A 23267-nucleotide genomic window follows, 5' to 3' on the forward strand; every position below is an offset into this window, starting at 1 on the left:
TTGTTTTGTACATAATGTTTCTGCCACTGTCTCTTTTGACCGAAAATAGCTTCTGGATATCAGAACATCTATTACTCACCTCGAGCTGGACGAAGATTTTTTATTTAATGAGCCGGATGCGAAGGATTTACTCCAGATACCGGATCAGGCCCAAATCCCCGTCATTCACTTCAAGAAAAGACGCCGATACAGGGGACGCAGGTCCGGGTGCCTTGTTAGAATTCGTTGGCGAGTGGGTAACCCACCTCTGCCAGCCGTCCTATTGGCCAACGTGCAATCATTGAAGAATAAACTGGATGACCTCCGTTCAAGACTATCCTACCAAAGGAACACAAAGAAGAAAATACTGTTTCACGAGTCGTGGCTGAACGACCACATGGATAATATACAGTTGGCTGGTTTTTCCGTGCATAGGCAAGACAGAACAGCTGCCTCCGGTAAGACAAGGGGTGGCGGTCTGTGTCTGACCAACGGGAGGTAGGCAGCCTGTTCCTAATCTGCGTGGCACCTTCAGCATTCAAATGCTAGCACATTCAGAATTAAAATGCTACAATGGCTTTCGTGACATTAGGATTTATTCAGTGAGTGAAATCTGTCATTTGCTAGGTTATTGCTATCTATGGGCTGTTGGAAATGGTGTTTTACCAGAATAAAAGTAAGCTACTGGAGATATACCTGCTGAATGGGGCTTACAATAGATTTTATTTTGATTGTTCAGGTTCACCATCAGTAATAGTTTTGGTAGTTTTGCTTTAAACAATCAGTGTATATGGTAATTTGTTGATATACAGGGTCAAATTTATAATTTCATCGTGGGGACAGCAATCACATTTGCGAGATGCACTGCATGACCGAATCAAGAGGAGAAGAGAAGATCACTATACAAAAACGTTTAAATGCTCAAAACCATTCGATTTTGAGATGGTGGGTGAAATCCAAAATTGTGCTATTGTAACCGGTGTGAAATGGCCAGTGTTGCCAACTAATTTTCAGGGTAAATTGCTAGAGGCAGGTTGATTTGTTGCTAAAAGTTGCTAAATGACGTTGTGATGTCATTGCGTAATAACGTAAAACTGCGTCATTATGTAGAATACACAATAACGTTACTCAAATTGACTGGCCATCTCGGCCAAAAAATATGATTTGACATTTGTTCAGGTACATACTCCCACTATTTTCTGTACTTCTGGCTGTACAATTTTAATTGAGACATGTTGATTGATGTTGTAAGTTCTGTTCAAGATCAAACATTAGTCACCAACTACATTCATTGGGTTTGGCTTGTCGAACCAGTAATACTGCTGCTGCATCAGCCAACAATGATTTGCAATTTGCTGAAATTGCTGCTGGCCTGCTGCTGCCTGTGCACGAGCTGAGCGCCTGCTGCTGACGTCAATCACAATGCACTTTTGCAGCCAGGCACGTTTGTTGTGACTGAGTGTGTGACAGAGAAAATAGTTTTTGTGTCATTTAGAGGGAAAATGTGTGCATTTTTAACGTTTGAGTCACTTTTCAAAAGTTGCTAAAAGTTCCAAATACATTTTTAAAAGTAGCTAAATGTGTTGCTAGGTGCTGTTTGAAAAAGAAGTTGCCAGGCTAGTCTGAAAAGTTGCTAAATCTAGCAACAAAATTGCTAAATTGGCATCACTGGAAATGGCTAGCCAGTTAGTGGTGTGCGCACTAATAGCGTTTCAATCGGTGACGTCACTGAGACCTTGAAGTAGTTGTTCCACTTGCTTTGCAAGGGCCGTGGCTTTTGTGGAGCGATGATTCGTGGGTGACTGTTGTTGATGTGTGCAGGGGGTCTCTGGTTCGAGCCCAGGTAGGGGCGAGGAGAGGGACGGAAGAAAAACTGTTACATTGATGCTATTGACCCGGATCACTGGTTCGTGCGGGAAAGGAGGAAGTCAAAAGGGGGGGATACAAGAAGACAGATCCACCTCAGAGAGGCCCAGCCCATGAGCTCCATCAACAGCAGATAAATGGACAATGAACGTGTTTATGCCACAAATGTTAGTGCATCGAACCGAATCGCACCGATTCGTTCTCTAATCAAACCGAGTTGCACCGAATATGTTTTAACTATCGTTCCTGTATCGTATCTTTTTACCTTTAAGTTCCTTTCCTGAGGATGGCTCACCTCTCACAGTTCTGGGTGACTTTAACCTCCCCACATCTACCTTTGACTCATTCCTCTCTGCCTCCTTCTTTCCACTCCTCTCCTCTTTCGACCTCACCCTCTCACCTTCCCCCCCTACTCACAAGGCAGGCAATACGCTTGACCTCATCTTTACTAGATGCTGTTCTTCCACTAATCTCATTGCAAATCCCCTCCAAGTCTCCGACCACTACCTTGTATCCTTTTCCCTCTCGCTCTCATCCAACACTTCTCACTCTGCCCCTACTCGGATGGTATTGCGCCGTCCCAACCTTCGCTCTCTCTCTCCCGCTACTCTCTCCTCTTCCATCCTATCATCTCTTCCCTCTGCTCAAACCTTCTCCAACCTATCTCCTGATTCTGCCTCCTCAACCCTCCTCTCCTCCCTCTCTGCATCCTTTGATTTCCTCTGTCCCCTATCCTCCAGGCCGGCTCGGTCCTCCCCTCCTGCTCCGTGGCTCGACGACTCACTGCGAGCTCACAGAACAGGGCTCCGGGCAGCCGAGCGGAAATGGAGGAAAACTCGCCTCCCTGCGGACCTGGCATCCTTTCACTCCCTCCTCTCTACATTTTCCTCTTCTGTCTCTGCTGCTAAAGCCACTTTCTACCACTCTAAACTCCAAGCATCTGCCTCTAACCCTAGAAAGCTCTTTGCTACCTTCTCCTCCCTCCTGAATCCTCCTCCCCCTCCCCCCCCCCTCCTCCCTCTCTGCGGATGACTTCGTCAACCATTTTGAAAAGAAGGTTGACAACATCTGATCCTCGTTTGCTAAGTCAAACGACACCGCTGGTCCTGCTCACACTGCCCTACCCTGTGCTTTGACCTCTTTCTCCCCTCTCTCTCCAGATGAAATCTCGCGTCTTGTGACGGCCGGCCGCCCAACAACCTGCCCACTTGACCCTATCCCCTCCTCTCTTCTCCAGACCATTTCCGGAGACCTTCTCCCCTACCTCACCTCGCTCATCAACTCATCCTTGACCGCTGGCTACGTCCCTTCCGTCTTCAAGAGAGCGAGAGTTGCACCCCTTCTGAAAAAACCTACACTCGATCCCTCCGATGTCAACAACTACAGACCAGTATCCCTTCTTTCTTTTCTCTCCAAAACTCTTGAACGTGCCGTCCTTGGCCAGCTCTCTTGCTATCTCTCTCAGAATGACCTTCTTGATCCTAATCAGTCAGGTTTCAAGACTGGGCATTCAACTGAGACTGCTCTTCTCTGTGTCACAGAGGCTCTCCGCACTGCTAAAGCTAACTCTCTCTCCTCTGCTCTCATCCTTCTAGACCTATCTGCTGCCTTTGATACCGTGAACCATCAGATCCTCCTCTCCACCCTCTCCGAGCTGGGCATCTCCGGCGCGGCCCGCGCTTGGATTGCGTCCTACCTGACAGGTCGCTCCTACCAGGTGGCGTGGCGAGAATCTGTCTCCGCACCACGTGCTCTCACCACTGGTGTCCCCCAGGGCGCTGTTCTAGGCCCACTCATATTCTCGCTATACACCAAGTCACTTGGCTCTGTCATATCCTCACATGGTCTCTCATATCATTGCTATGCAGATGACACACAATTAATCTTCTCCTTTCCCCCTTCTGACAACCAGGTGGCGAATCGCATCTCTGCATGTCTGGCAGACATATCAGTGTGGATGACGGATCACCACCTCAAGCTGAACCTCGGCAAGACGGAGCTGCTCTTCCTCCCGGGGAAGGACTGCCCGTTCCATGATCTCGCCATCACGGTTGACAACTCCCTTGTGTCCTCCTCCCAGAGTGCTAAGAGCCTCGGCGTGACCCTGGACAACACCCTGTCGTTCTCCACTAACATCAAGGCGGTGACCCGATCCTGTAGGTTCATGCTCTACAACATTCGCAGAGTACGACCCTGCCTCACACAGGAAGCGGCGCAGGTCCTAATCCAGGCACTTGTCATCTCCCGTCTGGATTACTGCAACTCGTTGTTGGCTGGGCTCCCTGCCTGTGCCATTAAACCCCTACAACGCATCCAGAACGCCGCAGCCCGTCTGGTGTTCAACCTTCCCAAGTTCTCTCACGTCACCCCGCTCCTCCGCTCTCTCCACTGGCTTCCAGTCGAAGCTCGCATCCGCTACAAGGCCATGGTGCTTGCCTACGGAGCTGTGGGGGGAACGGCACCTCCGTACCTTCAGGCTCTGACCAGGCCCTACACCCAAACAAGGGCACTGCGTTCATCCACCTCTGGCCTGCTCGCCTCCCTACCTCTGAGGAAGCACAGTTCCGGCTCAGCCCAGTCAAAACTGTTCGCTGCTCTGGCACCCCAATGGTGGAACAAGCTCCCTCACGACGCCAGGACAGCGGAGTCAATCACCACCTTCCGGAGACACCTGAAACCCCACCTCTTTAAGGAATACCTGGGATAGGATAAAGTAATCCTTCTAACCCCCCCTTAAAAGATTTAGATGCACTATTGTAAAGTGGTTGTTCCACTGGATATTATAAGGTGAATGCACCAATTTGTAAGTCGCTCTGGATAAGAGCGTCTGCTAAATGACTTAAATGTAAATGTAATGTAAATGTATCGGAGCCCATGTATCTAGATATGTATCGAATCGTCTTGAAAGTGAAAGATGCGCGTCCGTAACACACAACTGATGTAGCTGCTAACACCCTGAACCCCTTGTCAAAACCCACCCCAACAAAGATGAGAAGTACTGCCTCCTCAGGGCACTGAAATGAATGTCTAACTGTACTTTTGGATACACCTTTATGTACCAGTGTTATTGTATGACAATCCGAATGTGTTTATTGTATTGCATTTGATAGAATGAAGAATAAACTGAAAGCTACTGACATTGTTTACGGTCTGCAATTGTAAGCTACATTACAGCACACACTAATTATACAACTCAATGGTGACAGTTACGTGCTATAATGAAAGAGCTATGTCATGACAGTGTTGCTGCAAGATCTGTACTCTGTATGTAACATAATGTATCCTTATTATCCATTTTGGAACGGAAATCCTTTTTTGCTCTCAGTAGGCTACCCATTCCGACACCATTTAGTGGACAAACATGCGCAATGAAATTACGAGTTGATTTCGCATAAACTGGTTTTCTGTCATTCTATATGAGCATGTCAACCAGCAAGAGGAGAGGGGGAGAGAGAGAGAGAGAGAGAAGGATGCTCCAATGACATGCATGACAGACCCTCCTACGTGAATGACGCAGCAACCGCTGTCATGCAACGCTGCTAGACGAGCAGTTGCCTAGGATATAGCGGTAGTATATCCGACAAGGCATCACCAATAGGCTATTGTTTGTATTATGGGTGTACAATTACCACGATGCAAATAAGACTGGTGTTGAAGAAATGTCGATGAGGCCACGTATTTAGCCTATTCAACGTGATGTCAGAGTGCCCTGTAGGCTACATTTCGTATTTGCCCTTGCTTCAACAAAGGACATTATTATATCGCGACGCTTATCCTGGAATTGTAAATGGATGAGACTGCGACAGCGGGAGAGGCCGGGGGAGGCATGCCCACATCGGGGGCGGGTAGATCGGACCAGATGGATACGGCCGGCCTCTCTCTCAAGCTGGATTCTGGAGACATGGGTTCGTATGTCTGTGCTTTATTATGAGACTAGTTTAATTGGCTAAATACTTTTGCATGAGAGATTGTTCAGATGAGCTAAACTGGCAGGAGAGCGCTGGCACCGTTCGACGGTGAGTATAAGGGTTCATTCAGGTTTTGGTCCAGCTGTCAATTATGCTTTGTCTCAGTAGACTAAATTATCTGTCAGTTTCCAGACCTAATAAATTCTTTATGGTAATAGGCTTATAACTAACCAAGATGGTCATCCTGCTATTTCTAAAGACAAGGACAAGCTGCCAGCAATCACCAAAAGCAAAAGCCTAATTAATTAATGCAGACATTGAGCATACAGAAGCTGACCAAGTCCAGATTAAAATGTACAGCATGCATTAGTTGGTAGGCAATGTCCAGGGCCTGACTATGTGAAACAGGTCAAGACAAACTGTCTAGTTTCCGCTCGGGAACCCAATTAAAGGTCATGTCTGCCAGTCTGTGGCATCAGATCATTGGTCAATTTCTATCAAAAGGAGAGGGAATCGGGCCTTTACTGTCGAGCTCATGATTGTATACGTTTGTGATTTGCAGAGAGGGAGAGAGTGTCTGTCTGTCTGTCTGTCTGTCTGTCTGTCTGTGTAACAGACTATCTATATGGTTCTTTGATCATCATCTTCACTATCTTATTTAATCGTGGGATGTCGATTTAGGCAGCCCGCCTCACCTCTCTGATTCAGAAGGGTTGGGCTAAACGCGGAAGACACCTTTCAGTTGGATGCATTCAGTAGTACAACTGACTAGGTATCCCCCCCCTTTCCCTTTAGAGATCAAACTAGGCCAATGTCTTTGTCACATAAAAGTGTTACAATTAAAGATGAAACACCAGGAAGCAGATAGAAACTTAATACAACGGCGTCGAATGATAAATGAACAGAAATGTCCTGAGCCTCTCTGCCTCTGCTTTACCTGAGTGTACACTGAATGACCAGGAGAACAGACTATATAGAGTGAATAGGCAGCAGCGCAACAGTTTAGCCTATATTACAATAATCCTACGTAGCCTTGAATATAGGAAGAACACCTTGTACCAGATATGTATGTAAGCGAACGTGCAATTGTAATGGAAAAACAGAAAACTGTCTTAGTCCTTCATTGTATTCTAGTCCGTTACAGGATATCTGTCACAATAGACTATTGCATAGTTCCACTGCTATTACTCTGGTATAACAGCAGTATAATGTAACCAATCTTTATTTAAAGATGATAAGGCAAGAGTCCGAGATGAACTGGAAAGCAGTATGTATGTATTACAGCTTGATGGTTTGGCTCGATGGTTAGGTTCATGTTAACCAACCCATCAAGCTGTACTCCACCTTCTGTGCATCCTCTCAGTGAAGCTGTTCAAGCCGAGTTGAACACTGCACATACACACATTTGTGCTTTCCTCCTTTTACAAACCAAGTATGAGGGAATGAACAGTACGGAGTAGGAATGAATGAATTTCAATACCATGGCAGATTCCCTATTGCACATGGAGTAAATGGAAATTGCATGGGCAACAGGGGTATTTGTGTTTGTAGTTGACACATACATTTGATTTGTACAACATAATTGACTGGTTTTCTTTGCAGCTCTTCTTGCAGTCATTTCCCTATTGAATTTTTACAGTTTCCCATCTGTAGAGAAGCAGCAACTGCACACACACACACACACACACACACACACACACACACACACACACACACACACACACACACACACACACACACACACACACACACACACACACACACACACAGTAGCAGACCATTATCTGCTGTAATCAGCTTATCAGCAGCACTTAGACTAGTGATGGAGCTAGAGACTGGCATCTGGTCGAATCCTCATCCAGCAGACCTCTAGCCCCTCTCTCTTCCTCTCTCACTCTCTCTCTTCTTTCGCTTTCTATTTTTAGTCGCTCTCCTCTTTTCTCTTTCTCTCCTTTTTTCTTTCTCTTTTAACCCTCCCATCCCTTTGCCCTCAGAACAGCCTCCATTCGTCGGGGCTTGGACTTTACAAGATGTTGAAAGCGTTCCACAGGGATGCTGGCCCATGTTAACTCCAATGCTTCCCACAGTTGTCAAGTTGGCTGGATGTCTTCTGGGTCCTGGACCATTCTTGAAACACACAGGAAACTGTTGAGCGTGAAAAACCCAGCAGCGTTGCAGTTCTTGACACAAACTGGTACCTACTAAAATACCCCGTTCAAAGGCACTTCAATCTTTTGTCTTTCCCATTCACCCTCTGAATTGCACACACACAATGCATGTCTCAATTGTCTCAAGGCTTAAATATCCTTATTTAACCTGTCTCCTCCCCTTAATCTACACTGATTGAAGTGGATTTAACAAGTGACATCAATAAGGCATCAGAGCTTTTACCTGGATTCACCTGGTCAGTCTGTCATGGGAAGAGCAGGTGTTTTTAAGGTTGTGTATACTCAGTTTACATTGCTATCTGAGCAGTCTGATTTCTCTTACTAAGTGTTGGCACCAGCCCAAAACTGCACTTGCTCAAGCCTGAGGGAATTGTCTCAAATCTCCTACGTTGGAAATAAGGGACGTGTGTGTGCCTGTGAGCACACTTGTGTGTACAGCATCGTGTGCGCGTGTGTGCACGCTTGCATGTAACAGCTTTATCCCTTAGTCGGCAGTGTTGTGCTATTAGACAGTCTTACACAACTCTTGTTTACGTCTCAATAACACTTGCCATCAGGCAGCCATTTTCTGAGCTGGCCAGTGAGAGGCCTAATCCTCTTTATACCATAAAACCCACACGCCGAACAGTCTAATGCCTACAAAATTCCAACGCAGTCCCTGGAAACCCAATCAGTCGTTGTATGATCTGAAACATTCAGTCTTTTCACTCTATATTGCAAAAAGAACCGTTGAGCATATAAGAATGCCAGCGTCTTAGGCACTGACCCACATTTCTCGCTTTGCTCCTGGACGAACCGAGTGAGGAACGAGACTTGGAAGCATGGCAACGCGAGACTATGTTGACCCTGATACACTAGTAGTGTATTGTCTAGTAATAGTTGCCCTTTGAGGATAGCTCCTCAGCATATTATGACTGGCCTTAATCCTACAGCACAGAGTTACCTTGCTACCTGAGTGTTCGTTTCTGAAGTGTTTGTTCGAGTGTTCGATTCTGTTTGTGTTCCATCCGAGTGCTCCTCCATCTGCGTGTTCTGTCTTTATTTTTTGTTCTGTCTGTGTGCTCTTTCTCAGTTTTCTGTCTCGGGATTGTTCTGAGAGTTATGTCTGTCTGAGTGTTCCGTCTTGAGTGGGTTTTTTTTTCCCCCTTCAGTGTCCCGTACATGTTTCGTGTCCCGAGTCTTCTGTCTTTCTCAGTGTTCCGTCTGTTGAGTGTTTTGTCTGTCTGAGCGTTCCGTCTGGGTATGAGTCTGTGTGTTCTATCTTTCTAAATGTTCTGCATATATAATTAGGAATTAGAACTCTGCGTGACTGGCAAAGTCCTGCCAAAAAAGACCCTTCTAGCAAGACAACCTTCCAGAAGCTGATCTGTAGTCTGTTGGTCATTAGCCCAGTGTCATTGCTAGACCTTTAGGTCGATGACTAACGAGATTGGGTCGGCTCTAGGGAGTCCCATTGTTTTGTCTCTGGTGTGTGTGTCTCTCTGTCCTTCTCTCTCACTCATCTGTAAGTCTCTCTTTTTCTATTCACGGGCCAACTTCCTGGCGCCGGTTGTTCCGGCGGCTGGCACCCCTCTTAATCCTGCACTCTGATTGGCTGCTCACTGCTCAGGGCTTCCGGTCTCCTGGGAGACGGTGGTGGTGTCAACCAATGACAGGGAGTTCAGATTAGAGAGCCTGTCGATCCTAAAGAGTCACCTTTCCAGGACAGATCTGCTCTAGAAATAGATGATATCTACATCAAAGGCAGACACAAACTACCGTCAGGTCTGAGTTTTGGGGTGTTTTGGTATTTTTGTGTGTTTTTGGTGGCTATAACTGGAGTGCCGTTTCACGTTGAGGCTTGAGTGACAAAGAGTTGGGTGAGACATTCAAAACTCTTCAGGGTAGATATGTTTACGCGTACTCAGGGTGTTAAAGATATGAATATATGTCGAACCAAAATTGTTTCCTGGGTTGTGTTTGGCATTGCTTGTGTACATATCCATGAAGGATTAGCCTTCATGTACTACCAGTGGATATTCTGATTGAGTTTGTTATTTTAATTCTGGGCATCAGTGTTAGTTAACTACACTCTGCTGCATTGTATTTCTACGCCTGTAATGCTATTTGAGCCTAGAACCAGGTGTAAAGAATCCAAGCGCAGCGTAAGGCATTTGATGGATAGGTGTGTGTGTGTGTGTGTGTGTGTGTGTGTGTGTGTGTGTGTGTGTGTGTGTGTGTGTGTGTGTGTGTGTGTGTGTGTGGTGTGTGTGTGTGTGTGTGTGTGTGTGTGTGTGTGTGTGTGTGTGTGTGTGTGTGTGTGTGTGTGTGTGTGTGTGTCGTGGATGGTGTCCAACATGGTGATAGTAGACAAGCTCTGGTTGGGCCATCTTCACTACGCCACTGATACTTTCCAGAGGGAATACACCTTTTAATAGTCGTGTAGATACAGTGCGTGAACACTGATGCATGTAGCTTTGGTTTCAGTCTTTTAGTACACTGCTGGCAATAACAGGTGCATACTCTGCCCTGGAACCCTTTTCCCTAGTTCCTGCATGTATCTAACAGTTAGGCCTAAGTCATGCATTGATGTTCTCTCCTTCTGTCTCCTCTGTTATTCAACAGAAGACGCTGGTCCTAGGAGGTCTACAATAACTAGCGAGGTGAGGGCTAGTTACACACACACACACACACACACACACACACACACACACACACACACACACACACACACACACACACACACGCTACATATACCTAAAATGACATGTTTTATGCAGTAAAGCGTGCACTGCAGTGTAAGTAACCCACAAATAAAACTAGTCCCCCCTTTTCTCCCTCAGATGCCGTCCCCCACAGCTCAGGGTCTAGGCCCAGGTCAGGAGAAGAAGATTGGCCACAGGAGAGTAGACGCCTCTGGAGAGACCACCTACAAGAAGGTACACTACTCCTTTCCTCTTCTGCATCCCTTTCTCTCCTTCCTCCCTCATCTTCCCATTCTTCTTCTCTTCTCTTTCTGCTCTCTCCTTTGTTTTATACCTGTTTTCCCTCTCTTCTTGTCTTTACCTCTCTGTTTTCATCCTTCCACTCTCCCCTGACCTTTCTGTACTTCTTTTACTTCTCCTATCTCACTTGTCCTCCTTTCATCCTCTTCCTCCCTCATATTCGTTTTCATGGCTCTATTTAAGTGACTTGGGGTTTGTTTCCTGACTGCCTGTGCCCTACAGACCACGTCCTCTGCCCTGAAAGGTGCCATCCAGCTGGGCATCGGCTACACGGTGGGCAACCTGAGCTCCAAGCCAGAGAGAGATGTCCTCATGCAGGACTTCTATGTGGTGGAGAGCATTTTCTTCCCCAGGTGTGTTTCTGATTGTGTATGGATGGCAGATGTGTTTGTAAATGGTGTGTGTGTGTGTGTGTGTGTGTGTGTGTGTGTGTGTGTGTGTGTGTGTGTGTGTGTGTGTGTGTGTGTGTGTGTGTGTGTGTGTGTGTGTGTGTGTGTGTGTGTGGCATAGACACTTAAAACACCTCCAATGTGAAGTGCTCTCTAGTACGATGCCCCGTTCTCTCTCCTGTCTTTCTCTCTCTCTGGCTCTCAATCCCATATTCTCTCCCTCTTCTCACCAGTGAGGGTAGTAACCTGACTCCTGCACACCACTACCCAGACTTCAGGTTTAAGACCTACGCCCCAGTGGCCTTCCGCTACTTCAGAGAGCTGTTCGGGATCCGACCCGATGACTACCTGGTGAGAGACAGTAACCGTAGTAAAAACACTACAGATAGTCTTGTTAATATCTAGGTTAAATGTAGTATCCTACATCAGGTGATTATTTGCATAACATGACATCATTTGGATTTTTCAAGGAAGCATATGCTCCCATATGCTCTGGCCACACACACTGGAATGCATATTTAATTTGACCTTTATTTAACTAGGCAAAGTCAGTTAAGAGCTGGAGAGATATGCACAGATTGATTAACACACAGGCTGGACACACATCCACCCTGACACACATACTGTAAAGACGTGCACATGCACACGTGCACACACACAGTCGCTCCAGTAACCTCACACTACCTGCACCAGATGGAGGTTAGCGTACTAAGACTTGCTTTGTAAAGCTCCAAGCTGATTACAGTAGACACTCCGGTAGAGTATAGGCCAACTCAGAGACAAAGTTGGAGTGTCTGTTTCTATGGGTTTCTATGTACATGCATGGTTTCACAATTGCAGGAAAATGGAATATTTGACTCACTGTATTATTCCAGCATAAGGAATCCATTCCGCAACGTTCTTAGTTGTTCTCAGAAAAAAAGAGAGTGCGTGGGTATGTAATTATCCTCAGTGTGTAGAGAGGATCTTCAATCTCTCCCCTTAAGCCTGTTCAAGCCCCTGTGTTTATCTTGCCTTCCAGACTCCACTTCAGGGAGCTGTAGAAACCCTATAAAGTGTCTAATGAAGGACCATCTATAGCACCCTATAAAGTGTCTAATGAAGGACCATCTAAAGAACCCTATAAAGTGTCTAATGAAGGACCATCTATAGAACCCTATAAAGTGTCTAATGAAGGACCATCTATAGAACCCTATAAAGTGTCTGATGAAGGACCATCTATAGCACCCTATAAAGTGTCTAATGAAGGACCATCTATAGAACCCTATAAAGTGTCTAATGAAGGACCATCTATAGCACCCTATAAAGTGTCTAATGAAGGACCATCTATAGAACCCTATAAAGTGTCTAATGAGGGACCATCTATAGCACCCTATAAAGTGCCCTATGTGAACCTCTCCAGTGTTGGTGCCATTTTATATGTTATCTCTACGGCCCACTGATGTATCCTGTGTGTATATATGTGCTTTCTCTTCAGTACTCTCTATGTAATGAGCCCCTAATCGAGCTGTCCAATCCCGGTGCCAGCGGCTCCATATTCTACGTAACCAGGGACGACGAGTTCATCATCAAAACAGTCAATGCCAAGGAGGCGGAGTTTCTGCAGAAACTACTTCCTGGCTACTACATGGTCAGTATGTCACAAGCCCCTCCTTCATTCCAATTCATGCATGTGTGCGTGTGTGATGGTCACATCTTAGCCCCTGGGGTTAACCTATGTTCAGCTATGACACCAGTAGGGACTGCCATGGGCTAAGCACATCACTAAGAAACGTCACACGCCTTAAGCGCACACGTCTTAGTAGACACACGGCCAGAGGTTTTAAGTCCAACCGACTCACGTCTGTCAGGTGTCTTGGACAGGAGCCAGGAGTCAGGGTCACTGCAGGCAGAATCTGCAAAGGCATGCCTTCTTAATGTTATTATAATAACGTTTTTTATAACGTATAGCAAGTTCATCAATAAAGCTTTTGTACAGTATTCTTGTTTTTGTATCAATGTATGGCTTAATGAACATTAATTTCCCAGGCATTTATTAGTTCTACAAATGTTTTAAGGGGAAATATTTAACTAGTCGAACTGACATATCTAAAATCCACTGGATTGTTAGCAATTGATGTAATTCTTCAATATCACAAACTCCAAAGCAAATCAAGGGGAGAAAAATAGGTTTATTTGAGAAGGACAAATTAAGATGTTATGCTGGGAGGTAGATGTTCAGTCTCCCCTGTCCTCAGCTTTTCTCCCCGGATGTCATTTATAACCCCCCGCCCTAGCCTGGGGTTGACCAATCAGATGTCCTTGCAGTACAACTTGGTCAATGGCCAAATAACAAGTATCCTGCTCCCGACTCAATATACAGACCAATGAAAACGTGGCACATGTAGCTCTGAGTTCAGGAGTGACATTCCACAGATTCTAAACAGATGTTGAACTGAAAACCAACTTCTATTGATCGTTAACTCTAGTCCTCTCGTCCTCTCCTCTGCGTTCTGCATTTATCTTCAAAATATTCTTATATAATCAATATGATGGCACCATATCATTTCCCATTGTTGCATGTAAAGAACACTACAATAGGCACATAATTATATTTTTCTCACTCTTCTCCTTCCTCTTCTCCCCTCTTCCTCTCCTCCTCTCTCTAGAATCTGAATCAGAACCTGAGGACCCTGCTTCCTAAGTTCTTTGGTCTCTACTGCGTCCAGTCTGGGGGTAAAAACATCCGTATCGTGGTCATGAACAATGTGTTACCACGCGCCGTACGCATGCACCTCAAGTTTGACCTGAAGGGCTCCACGTATAAACGGCATGCATCGAAGAAAGAGAGGGAGAAATCGAATCCCACCTTTAAAGATCTGGACTTTATATCAGATGTACCGGAAGGACTGACCCTGGATCAGGATACATACAGCGCCCTGCTAAAGACCCTACAGAGAGACTGTCTGGTGAGAGAGGGAGGAGAGGATGAGGAGCAGGGACATGAGGAGAGGGTGGGGGGATAATACATACAGAGCTTTGGTCAAGACCCTCCCTGTCTGGTGAGAGAGGGAGGAGGGGAGGAGAAGGGGAGGGAGGGAGGAGAGGGGAAGGAGAGTAGGGTGGTTTAGGATGGGCTTACAGGGGTAAACCCAAAAGAGAGACTGGCTTAGAGAGGAGGAGAGATTAGACGTGGAAGGAAGGGGAGGATGAAAGCCATTATGACCTGTGTGTCTGTGCTGTCTGGTAGATCCGCCGATCATTCATTCTGACCTTCATTCTCTGTCTGTGGTACTCCAGGTGCTTGAGAGCTTTAAGATCATGGACTACAGTCTACTGCTGGGGGTCCATAACCTGGGCCTGGCTGTGAGAGAGTCCCAGGGCTCACCAGCAGGGGGCGATGAAAAGAAGCCTCAGGCCCAGAGAGCCCTCTACTCTACTGCCATGGAGTCTATACAGGGAGGGAAGGCTTGTAGAGACACATCAGACCACGATGCTACGTGAGTTACCGAGCTAACACACACAGGCATGCATGTACACACACACACACACACACACACACACACACACACACACACACACACACACACACACACACACACACACACACACACACACACACACACACACACACTCACTCAGTGTCTTGGAGTCCTCTCCCACTAAATGAGATTCTCTCTCTCTCTCGCTCGCTCTCTCTCCAGGATGGGTGGTATTCCTGCTGTGGATGGTAAAGGAGAGCGTCTCCTTCTCTTTATTGGAATTATCGACATCCTGCAGTCCTACAGGTCAATTTCACCAAATCACTCATTGCGTTACTACTGATGTACTGCTAATCAAAAGGACTAGTACTAATTGAATAATATATGAATTACTGAGTTATTTTTCTTGTCCTGCAGGCTAATCAAGAAACTGGAGCACTCGTGGAAGTCTCTGATCAGTGACGGGGTGAGTCCAGTTGCAGGTTGTCGTTTATTGTCATGAGTCTTACCTTGGAGGCAGAACTGAGCGATTTCTGTTAGATGGGCCAGCTGCAAAGTCAAAATTGTCTATATCGAGAGAAAAAAAATCATAAAAACAAAAATGAGCTTTTCTTTTCTTAATTTAAGGCATTAGGGTTAGCAGTGTGGTTAAGGTTAGGGTTAGGTTTAAAACCAGATCTTATGACATTGTGGCTGTGCCAGCTGTTGACTACTCTACAGAGGTGCCTCCAGGGCAAGATTTATGACAATAAATGCCAACCTGCAGTCCAGTCCTCAGACTTTGGCACCTTTCCTAGGCTTACACAGGCCCGGTGACGAGCTGCTCTACTTACAGCTGCATAATTCAACACAGACAGTCAACAGCATATAGACAGACAAAGTGTCCTTAAACCTTTAAGGAGTAACCAATGAATGCAACATTAGTCTGATACTGAGAATGGCTAGTAGGTTATTATTTTAGAACCAACTAGACGTTTGAAAAGGTGACATGGACTAACTCTCCCATTTCAATAATTCCCTATGCCTGACTGTACAAATGTGTTTGATGGTTTGTTTGCTAAGATGGTTTCCCCTTCTCTCTATCTCTCTCAGGACACAGTGTCTGTCCACAGGCCCAGTTTCTATGCAGACAGGTTCTACAAGTTCTGCAGCACCACCGTCTTTAGAAAGAGCTGCTGTGAGTAGGAACACATTACACGACATGCAACAAATGTTTTATTTGATATTTCAGCTCACAATCTACATGTCGAGATTGAGTAATCGATTCATTGAGTTTACCTCTTGACTGCTTTCTCTTTTCTCTCTCATCCATCTCCACCCTCTTTTTCTTGCCTCTCCTCCCCTCCAGCCCTGAGGTCTTCTCCCTCCAAGAGAGGGCGAGGGGGGGCTCTGCCCGCACCCAAAAACAGTGTCCAAACACAGCTTTCCGTAGAGAGAGAGGAGAACCAGGAGAACGAAGACCTGCACCTCAGAGGGGCTCGTGGCTTCCCTCTGCTGGAGGAGGACGGTAAGATGGTTACCACACTCCATATCTATACAGAGGCTGACCTAAGGAAACTGTTTCTCCTGTTTGAGCCAAAATGGCCGACAAGCATTTGAGGACCAATAGCTTTTTTTCCACACGGCTATTTGGGTGAAGTGTCATGCTGTGGTGGTAGATGACTAATGCTCTATCACAATCATTTCTCTCTCTCTTCTCTCCTCTCAGGTCTGAGAGAGCATCCCCATACTCCTCCGTCTTTTGAGGATGCGACCACAGCATCCATCGCTACCACTCTCTCTTCAAACAACTCTCTCCCTACCACACCCTTTGATACACCAGAACACCCACGCTTCAGGTACACACACACACAAACACTAGAGAACGACCGCAGCAGCAGCAAGCTAGCTCATTCTCTAATAGAAAGGTGCAGTATTCAGAAGTAAGTGAATTGACACAGTGACCAAAATCGAACTCCTGTTGCTAATATTAAATACAATTGAACTGTATTTTATTGGTCGCATACACATACAGTTGAAGTCGGAAGTTTACATACACTTAGGTTGGAGTCATTAAGACTCGTTTTTCAACCACTCCACACATTTCTTGTTAACAAACTATAGTTTTGGCAAGTCGGTTAGGACATCTACGTTGTGCATGACACAAGTCATTTTTCCAACAATTGTTTACAGACAGATTATTTCACTTATAATTCACTGTATCACAATTCCAGTGGGTCAGAAGTTTACATACACTAAGTTGACTGTGCCTTTAAACAGCTTGGAAAATTCCAGAAAATTATGTCATGGCTTTTGAAGCTTCTGTTAGGCTAATTGACATCATTTGAGTCAATTGGAGGTGTACCTGTGGATGTATTTCAAGGCCTACCTTCAAACCCAGTGCCTCTTTGCTTGACATCATGGGAAAATCAAAAGAAATCAGCCAAGACCTCAGAAAAAAATTGTAGACCTCCACAAGTCTGGTTCATCCTTGGGAGCAATTTCCAAACGCCTAAAGGTACCACGTTCATCTGTACAAACCACGTTCATCTGTACGCAAGTATAAACACCATGGGACCACGCAGCCATCATACCGCTCAGGAAGGAGACACGTTCTATCTCCTAGAGATGAGCGTACTTTGGTGCAAAAAGTGCAAATCAATCCCTGAACAACAGCAAAGGACCTTGTGAAGATGCTGGAGCAAACAGGTACAAAAGTATCTATATCCACAGTAAAACGAGTCCTATATCAACATAACCTGAAAGGCCGGTCAGCAAGGAAGAAACCACTGCTCCAGAACCGCCATAAAAAATCCAGACTACGGTTTACAACTGCACATGGGGACAAAGATCGTACTTTTTGGAGAAATGTCCTCTGGTCTGATGAAACAAAAATAGAACTGTTTGGCCATGATGACCATAGTTATGTTTGGAGGAAAAAGGGGGAGGCTTGCAAGCCGAAGAACACCATCCCAACCGTGAAGCACAGGGGTGGCAGCATCATGTTGTGGGGGTGCTTTGCTGCAGGAGGGACTGGTGCACTTCACAAAATAGATGGCATCATGAGGGGGGAGAATTATGTGGATATATTGAAGCAACGTCTCAAGACATCAGTCACATTGTCAGTGATGTGTACAACCAGGAACTTGAAGCTTTTCACCTTTTCAGCTGTGGCCCCCATCGATGTGGATGGGGGTGTGCTCCCTCTGCTGTCTCCTGAAGTCCACGATCAGCTCCTTCACTTTGTTGACTTTGAGGGAGTGCACCACTCCACCAGGGCCCTCAGCTCCTCCCTGTAGGCTGGTGCGTCTTTGTTGATAATCATGCCTACCACTGTTGTCTTGTCTGCAAACTTGAGTTAATTCACTAATAATAATGCTTGTGTCGAGGTGCCCGGGACATTCATGCAATAAGCAAGCTAGCTAAGCAGATGGCTATGTGACCTGTTAGCAAAGATTACGATAACTAACCCTTTCATGTGTAGTGTTAGCTAGCTGTTTGATTTTAAAATGGATGCATTAATGCATACATGGCTGTCTCTGGGAAATGTTGTCATCAAAATGTTAACATTTTATTATGTTGAATATTGGCCTAAAATATCGGTATCATCATCGGCCCTAAAAAATTACATATTTTTCTCTAACACACACACGCTCCTACAGATACACACTCACCTGTCCCTGTTCTACCCCACAGGAGGCCAACCCACTCTCCACGGGACCGTGAGGGGAGGTAAGCAGTCTTATTTCGTACCCTTTCAATCTAACACATCTCTTCTCATCTGACCATTCTGACTGTAATTGATGGTCCGATGTCACTTCCTGTGCTGTCCCATGTAGTTTCAGGCCACAGCAGGAAGTAGTGGCGGTGCACGAGCAGACCATCACTGTGGCTGTAGAGGTGAAGAGGGAACCTACAACCAGGTACACACACACACACACACACACACACACACACACACACACACACACACACACACACACACACACACACACACACACACACACACACACACACACACACACACACACACACACACACACACACACACATTATCACCTGTCTGACAGCAGTGTTTCTATCTCTGTCACAGTGTGGTTCCAGAGGACCTACAGGACTCTAAAGTAACAGAGGAGGAAGTCATCACACAGACCACAGCTGCTTCCTCTACACCTCCTTCAACCCCTCCTCCCTCCTCCGCCCCTCCATCCTCCACACCTCCCTGCTCAGTCCCACCAGCCTCCACTCTCCCTCGTTCCCTTCCTCCCTCAGTCCCTTCCTCCTCTGCCCCTCACTCTAACTCCACTCTCCCTTCTTCTTCCACTCGTCCTTTCTCCACCAATCAATCATCAGCTCACATCGCCTCCACCCTTCCACCCTCTGCAGTCCCTCCACCCTCCAACTCTCCCTCTCCCACCACTCCCGCCTCCACCCTTCCCTCCTCCTCCCCCCATTCTTCCCCCCTCCTTCCAAGCACCCCTCCCTCCTCTCTCCCTCCGAGCCCCCAGGTGACAGTAGAACGCTTTTCGTCCAATCATCTGTCTGTCACCTCGTCCGTCAGCCACAACTCACTGGAGGGGGAGGTGCCAGTCTCAGACATCTACTTTGTAAGTCGTGTGTGTGTGTGCGTGTGTGTGTGTGTGCGTGTGTGTGTGTGTGTGTGTGTGTGTAACAGTCTTCAGCGTGTGAGTGTAGCTCTGAAGCTCTTGTGGTTTACTGGGGTTTTGGATTTCTTACAGTCGGGCAGTAAGGACAGCGTGGTTGATCTATGAGGGTGAGGGTTTGTGTAGTTTGCTGTCATTGATCATTGATCATTAATCACAAAGTGTGGCTTGAAAGCATGTGGCAATGTTGGTTACTCTCCCTGCAATAAAGAGGTTGGATTGAATCCTGAGACACCACATGCCTGATAACAAACATTCTGCTGAAATAGCAACTGGGAGAGAGAACAGTATACAGTACTAAAAGTCTCTTTTGTGTTGTGTCGCGTGGATTGCATGTTGGCTTGTGGCTTGTGTGTTGCTCATGCCTGGCTGATCCATATTAATCCAGTCATGTGATTCATTCTTATAATCCCCCAGTCATATCATGATGGGTTGTCAACAGCAATCTGGCCTGGTGGTTCATTCAACATTATGTTCTTTCCTCATCCATTTTGAATATGTATTATTCTGTATTACTCTGTCTCCACTGCCCCACCCCACCCATGTTGTCACAACATCCCTCTGTCCATCTCTCTCTCTCTCTCTCTCTCTCTCTCTCTCTCTCTTTATGTGTCTCTGTCTCTCTTGCTCCTCTTCATTCTCCCTCTTTTTCTCTTACTTCCTTTTCCATTTCTCTTCATCTACCCCCCCCCCCCGTCCTTACATGTGTGTCTGTGTGTCTTTGTGTATGCACGTGTTTGTGTATTATCAGTATGCTGATGGGAGGTATTGGGTGTACTCCCCAATTCTGGGTCGTAAGAAGCTCAACTCAAGCTCTAGCTGCAATGTAAGTCACGGCTGCTGGTTGCACAAGCCATAGTCAGCTGTAGTGTCATGTAAAGTGGTGTAGAGTGGTGTCGGCTTCCTTCCCCTGATTCTGAGCTTCTAGAACCCATCTCAAATCAACCCCTAACATAGCCCCTTAGGCACTTTAGATCAGAAAAGATTGGACAAGTGTGAGCAAAATGGCAAAACAACTAAACAATTAATACCCGACATAGGGTTAGAGGAGCTATTTAGGACTTGTCGAAGGTCTTCCTCCCTAAATGTACTTTTCTCTCTCTTCCTCCTGTCTCTGCGTATGCTGACCTGTGTCTGCTGCCCCTGCTGGTTGGGTGGCGTAACAACAGAATCAGGAGGACAGGAGCTGGGTGTACTCTCCTCTGCACTACGGCTCAGAGTCCAGACCTGGCTCTGACGGGGAGAGCGAGACAGTAAGTGTGCACTTCGTCAATACCCCTACAAAGAAGTTTCCTTCACTCATACCCTAACTCTGAACTCGCCCTCTCTCTCAAATGTCTCTTTCTTTTTCTCAACAGTAAGTTGAGTGGAGTCTCCAATGTAAGCGAATCACTTGAGAGGCTTGAAGACTACAGACAGAAGCTGTGATGCTTTACGAAGCTCCATGAAGCTCTATGAAGCTTCTACGGCATTGTGTAACCCTTGTGGCCCAATCTGCATGTGAAGGCTTGTTTTACCCACATGGATGGAGAAGGATTCTGTGGGAAAACTTAATAAAATGTTATTTCTCTGCTTTGGCAACACCTTCCTAACACACACACACGCGTCTTCACACTCACACACTCTAACATTGTCCTATATAAGTATGCAACAAAAATGTTCCCTTTGCCACAAAATCAACTCATGAACATGAAAGTATGCATTTTGAATAAAACCATATTGCAACCCTTTCCAAACATCAGCTAAGGCTGCCCAGAGACTATCGTACAGTACTTTAGTTGGTCTTGTTGTGCTGTTAAGAATGATATTTGTCTTTTGTTACTGGTGCTTGTCTTTTGTTAACTGTGCTGTAATATCACGAATTGAATATCATGTGCAATATTGTCATGGTCAGGTTTTTGACTCCTATGGTTAAATGTTGGAGAGTTTTGTCTTTTTCTGAAGCAAAACTTTTTTTCTCTCAGTTGTTTATAATGTTTTGTAGTGATCACTGGTCTGATGGTGATGGTTTCAAATTCAGCTCGATCAATAATGTAAGTCGTGTTAAGAATCGTGAACATTTCTGTCTGGAATTGTGCGTGCTCCGTGTTCTCACAGGGCACACTGAAGTCTTCACAATGGTCATGAAAACCTGAACATTTTATTTCATTATTAGCTCTCTAAAACTATCATTTTGTAAATGTTTTTTTGAAACCATATCTTTGTCATTGTTTTACATTTAAATGTTACATTTGAGTAATTTAGCAGAAGCTCTTGCCCAGAGCAACTTACAGTTAGTTAGTGCATTCACGTTAAGATAGCTAGGTGGGACAATCGCAGATCATATGCCTAGTAAGGACACTTTTCCTCAATAAAGTAGCTATCAGCAAAGTCAGAGCTAGAAAAGGGGGGCTCAGTTGGTAGAGCATGGTGTTTGCAACACCAGGATTGTGGGTTTGATTCCCATGGGGGACCAGTACAGAGAAAAAATGTATGAAATGTATGCATTCACTACTGTAAGTCGCTCTGGATAAGAGCGTCTGCTAAATTACTAAAATGTAAATGTAAAATGGGGGGGGGGGGGTCAAGTGTAAGTGTTGGTTCAGTTTATTTATTTGTTGAATTATTTGTCTCTATTGCTGGGGAATGTTAATTTTTATAGATATACTGAACAAATGTGTTATTATTGCCTTACTGAGAAATATTCCCTTGATCAGTTTTCCTTTTTTAAATTCATTTTGATCAATTGGACCAGGGTAGGTGTAATATAAAATATAGTAATATATGCCATTTAGCAGACGCTTTAATCCTAAGCGATTTACAGTCATGCATGCATACATTTTTACTGATGGGTGGCGCCAGCGGGAATCAAACCCACCACCCTCGGAGTTGCAAGCGACTGAGCCGCACAGGACCAACACAGTGTGTTGAACTTCAGCGTAACTTTAAAAAATAATAATATGATTATCAGTATTGTTTATATTATAAGAGGTCCATACACTCCTCAGTAGTTCTATAATGTCATTCTTCAGCATCTAAGAAGAAAAATATATATTCTGTGAATTGTAAATAGTGTGTGTGCGTGGGTGACAAAGAGCGAAAGGGTTGGCGAGGAAAAGAGGATATTGCACTTTGTCCTGGTCAATAATATAAAACATCAAGGGTAAAAAAAGATACAATTGTTCCACTCCAGGGAACTTTAAAGGTTCTAAACATTACTGTAACATTTAATCAATGTCCATCCTTTTAAGGTGCAATCTGTAAGTTATCTGGCCCACTGTGGCAACCAGACAAAGGGAAAAACACAATTGACCTGAAACAATACACAAAAAAAAAAGATCTAGTTCAAATTTGTCAATGATACTGTACTTGTACGACTTCATCATCAATCCCCCGAAAAGTGTTGGGGTGAACGTACAGATTGCCCCTTGAAGACAAATCAATGGCTGTGTGTAAAGTGTTTTGACAAGGAGTTAGAGCTTATCATCACTGAGTAAAAATTAAATAATATCTTGTGTAAGAATTATTAAATTAAATCTCTCACTTAACAGGATCGGTGGGTCCCCCACGGGACGGTTGAGCTAACGTAGGCTAATGCGATTAGCATGAGGTTGTCAGTAACAAGAACATTTCCCAGGACATAGACATATCTGATATTGTCAGAAAGCTTACATTCTTGGTAATCTAACTGCACTGTCCAATTTACAGTAGCTATTACAGTGAAAGAATACCATGCTATTGTTTGAGGAGAGTGCACAATTTTGAACTTGAAAAGTTATTAATAAACCAATTGGGCACATTTGGGCAGTCTTGATACAAAATTTAGAACAGAAATGCAATGGTTCATTGGATCAGTCTAAAACTTTGCACATACAATGCTTCCATCTAGT

The 23267-nt window shown here is 45.3% G+C and overlaps 1 protein-coding gene across 2 annotated transcripts; it reads left to right on the top strand.

Annotated features, from left to right (window-relative positions):
• The first annotated feature begins 5341 nt into the window (after positions 1-5341).
• On the top strand, positions 5342-22887 carry LOC106600149 (phosphatidylinositol 4-phosphate 5-kinase type-1 beta). 2 transcript variants are annotated; one of them, XM_014191482.3, is made up of 19 exons: positions 5342-5750; positions 10526-10563; positions 10744-10839; positions 11128-11258; positions 11528-11645; positions 12772-12924; positions 13943-14242; positions 14574-14773; positions 14978-15061; positions 15173-15221; positions 15848-15932; positions 16104-16262; positions 16464-16593; positions 18431-18466; positions 18574-18657; positions 18828-19341; positions 20150-20224; positions 20568-20651; positions 20757-22887. In XM_014191482.3, exons 1-19 carry the CDS (start codon positions 5633-5635, stop codon positions 20757-20759), a joined length of 2457 nt encoding a protein of 818 aa, XP_014046957.1. In that variant the 5' UTR covers positions 5342-5632; the 3' UTR covers positions 20760-22887. The 2 variants fall into 2 exon arrangements, with proteins under 2 accessions (XP_014046957.1, XP_014046958.1); XM_014191483.3 differs by lacking the exon at positions 20150-20224 and having other exon boundaries at positions 5343-5750.
• The last annotated feature ends 380 nt before the right edge of the window (positions 22888-23267 follow it).

This window comes from Salmo salar, chromosome 03, assembly GCF_965601325.2.
Source record: "Salmo salar chromosome 03, fSalSal1, whole genome shotgun sequence".
Classification (NCBI taxonomy): Eukaryota; Metazoa; Chordata; class Actinopteri; order Salmoniformes; family Salmonidae; genus Salmo; species Salmo salar.

Coding starts and splice junctions, on each gene's coding strand:
- LOC106600149 (XM_014191482.3), top strand. CDS start 5,633: ATGGATGAGACTGCGACAGCGGGAGAGGCCGGGGGAGGCATGCCCACA. Junction 10,840..11,127: donor GAGAGACCACCTACAAGAAG/GTACACTACTCC, acceptor TGTGCCCTACAG/ACCACGTCCTCTGCCCTGAA. Junction 18,467..18,573: donor CCACGGGACCGTGAGGGGAG/GTAAGCAGTCTT, acceptor TGTCCCATGTAG/TTTCAGGCCACAGCAGGAAG.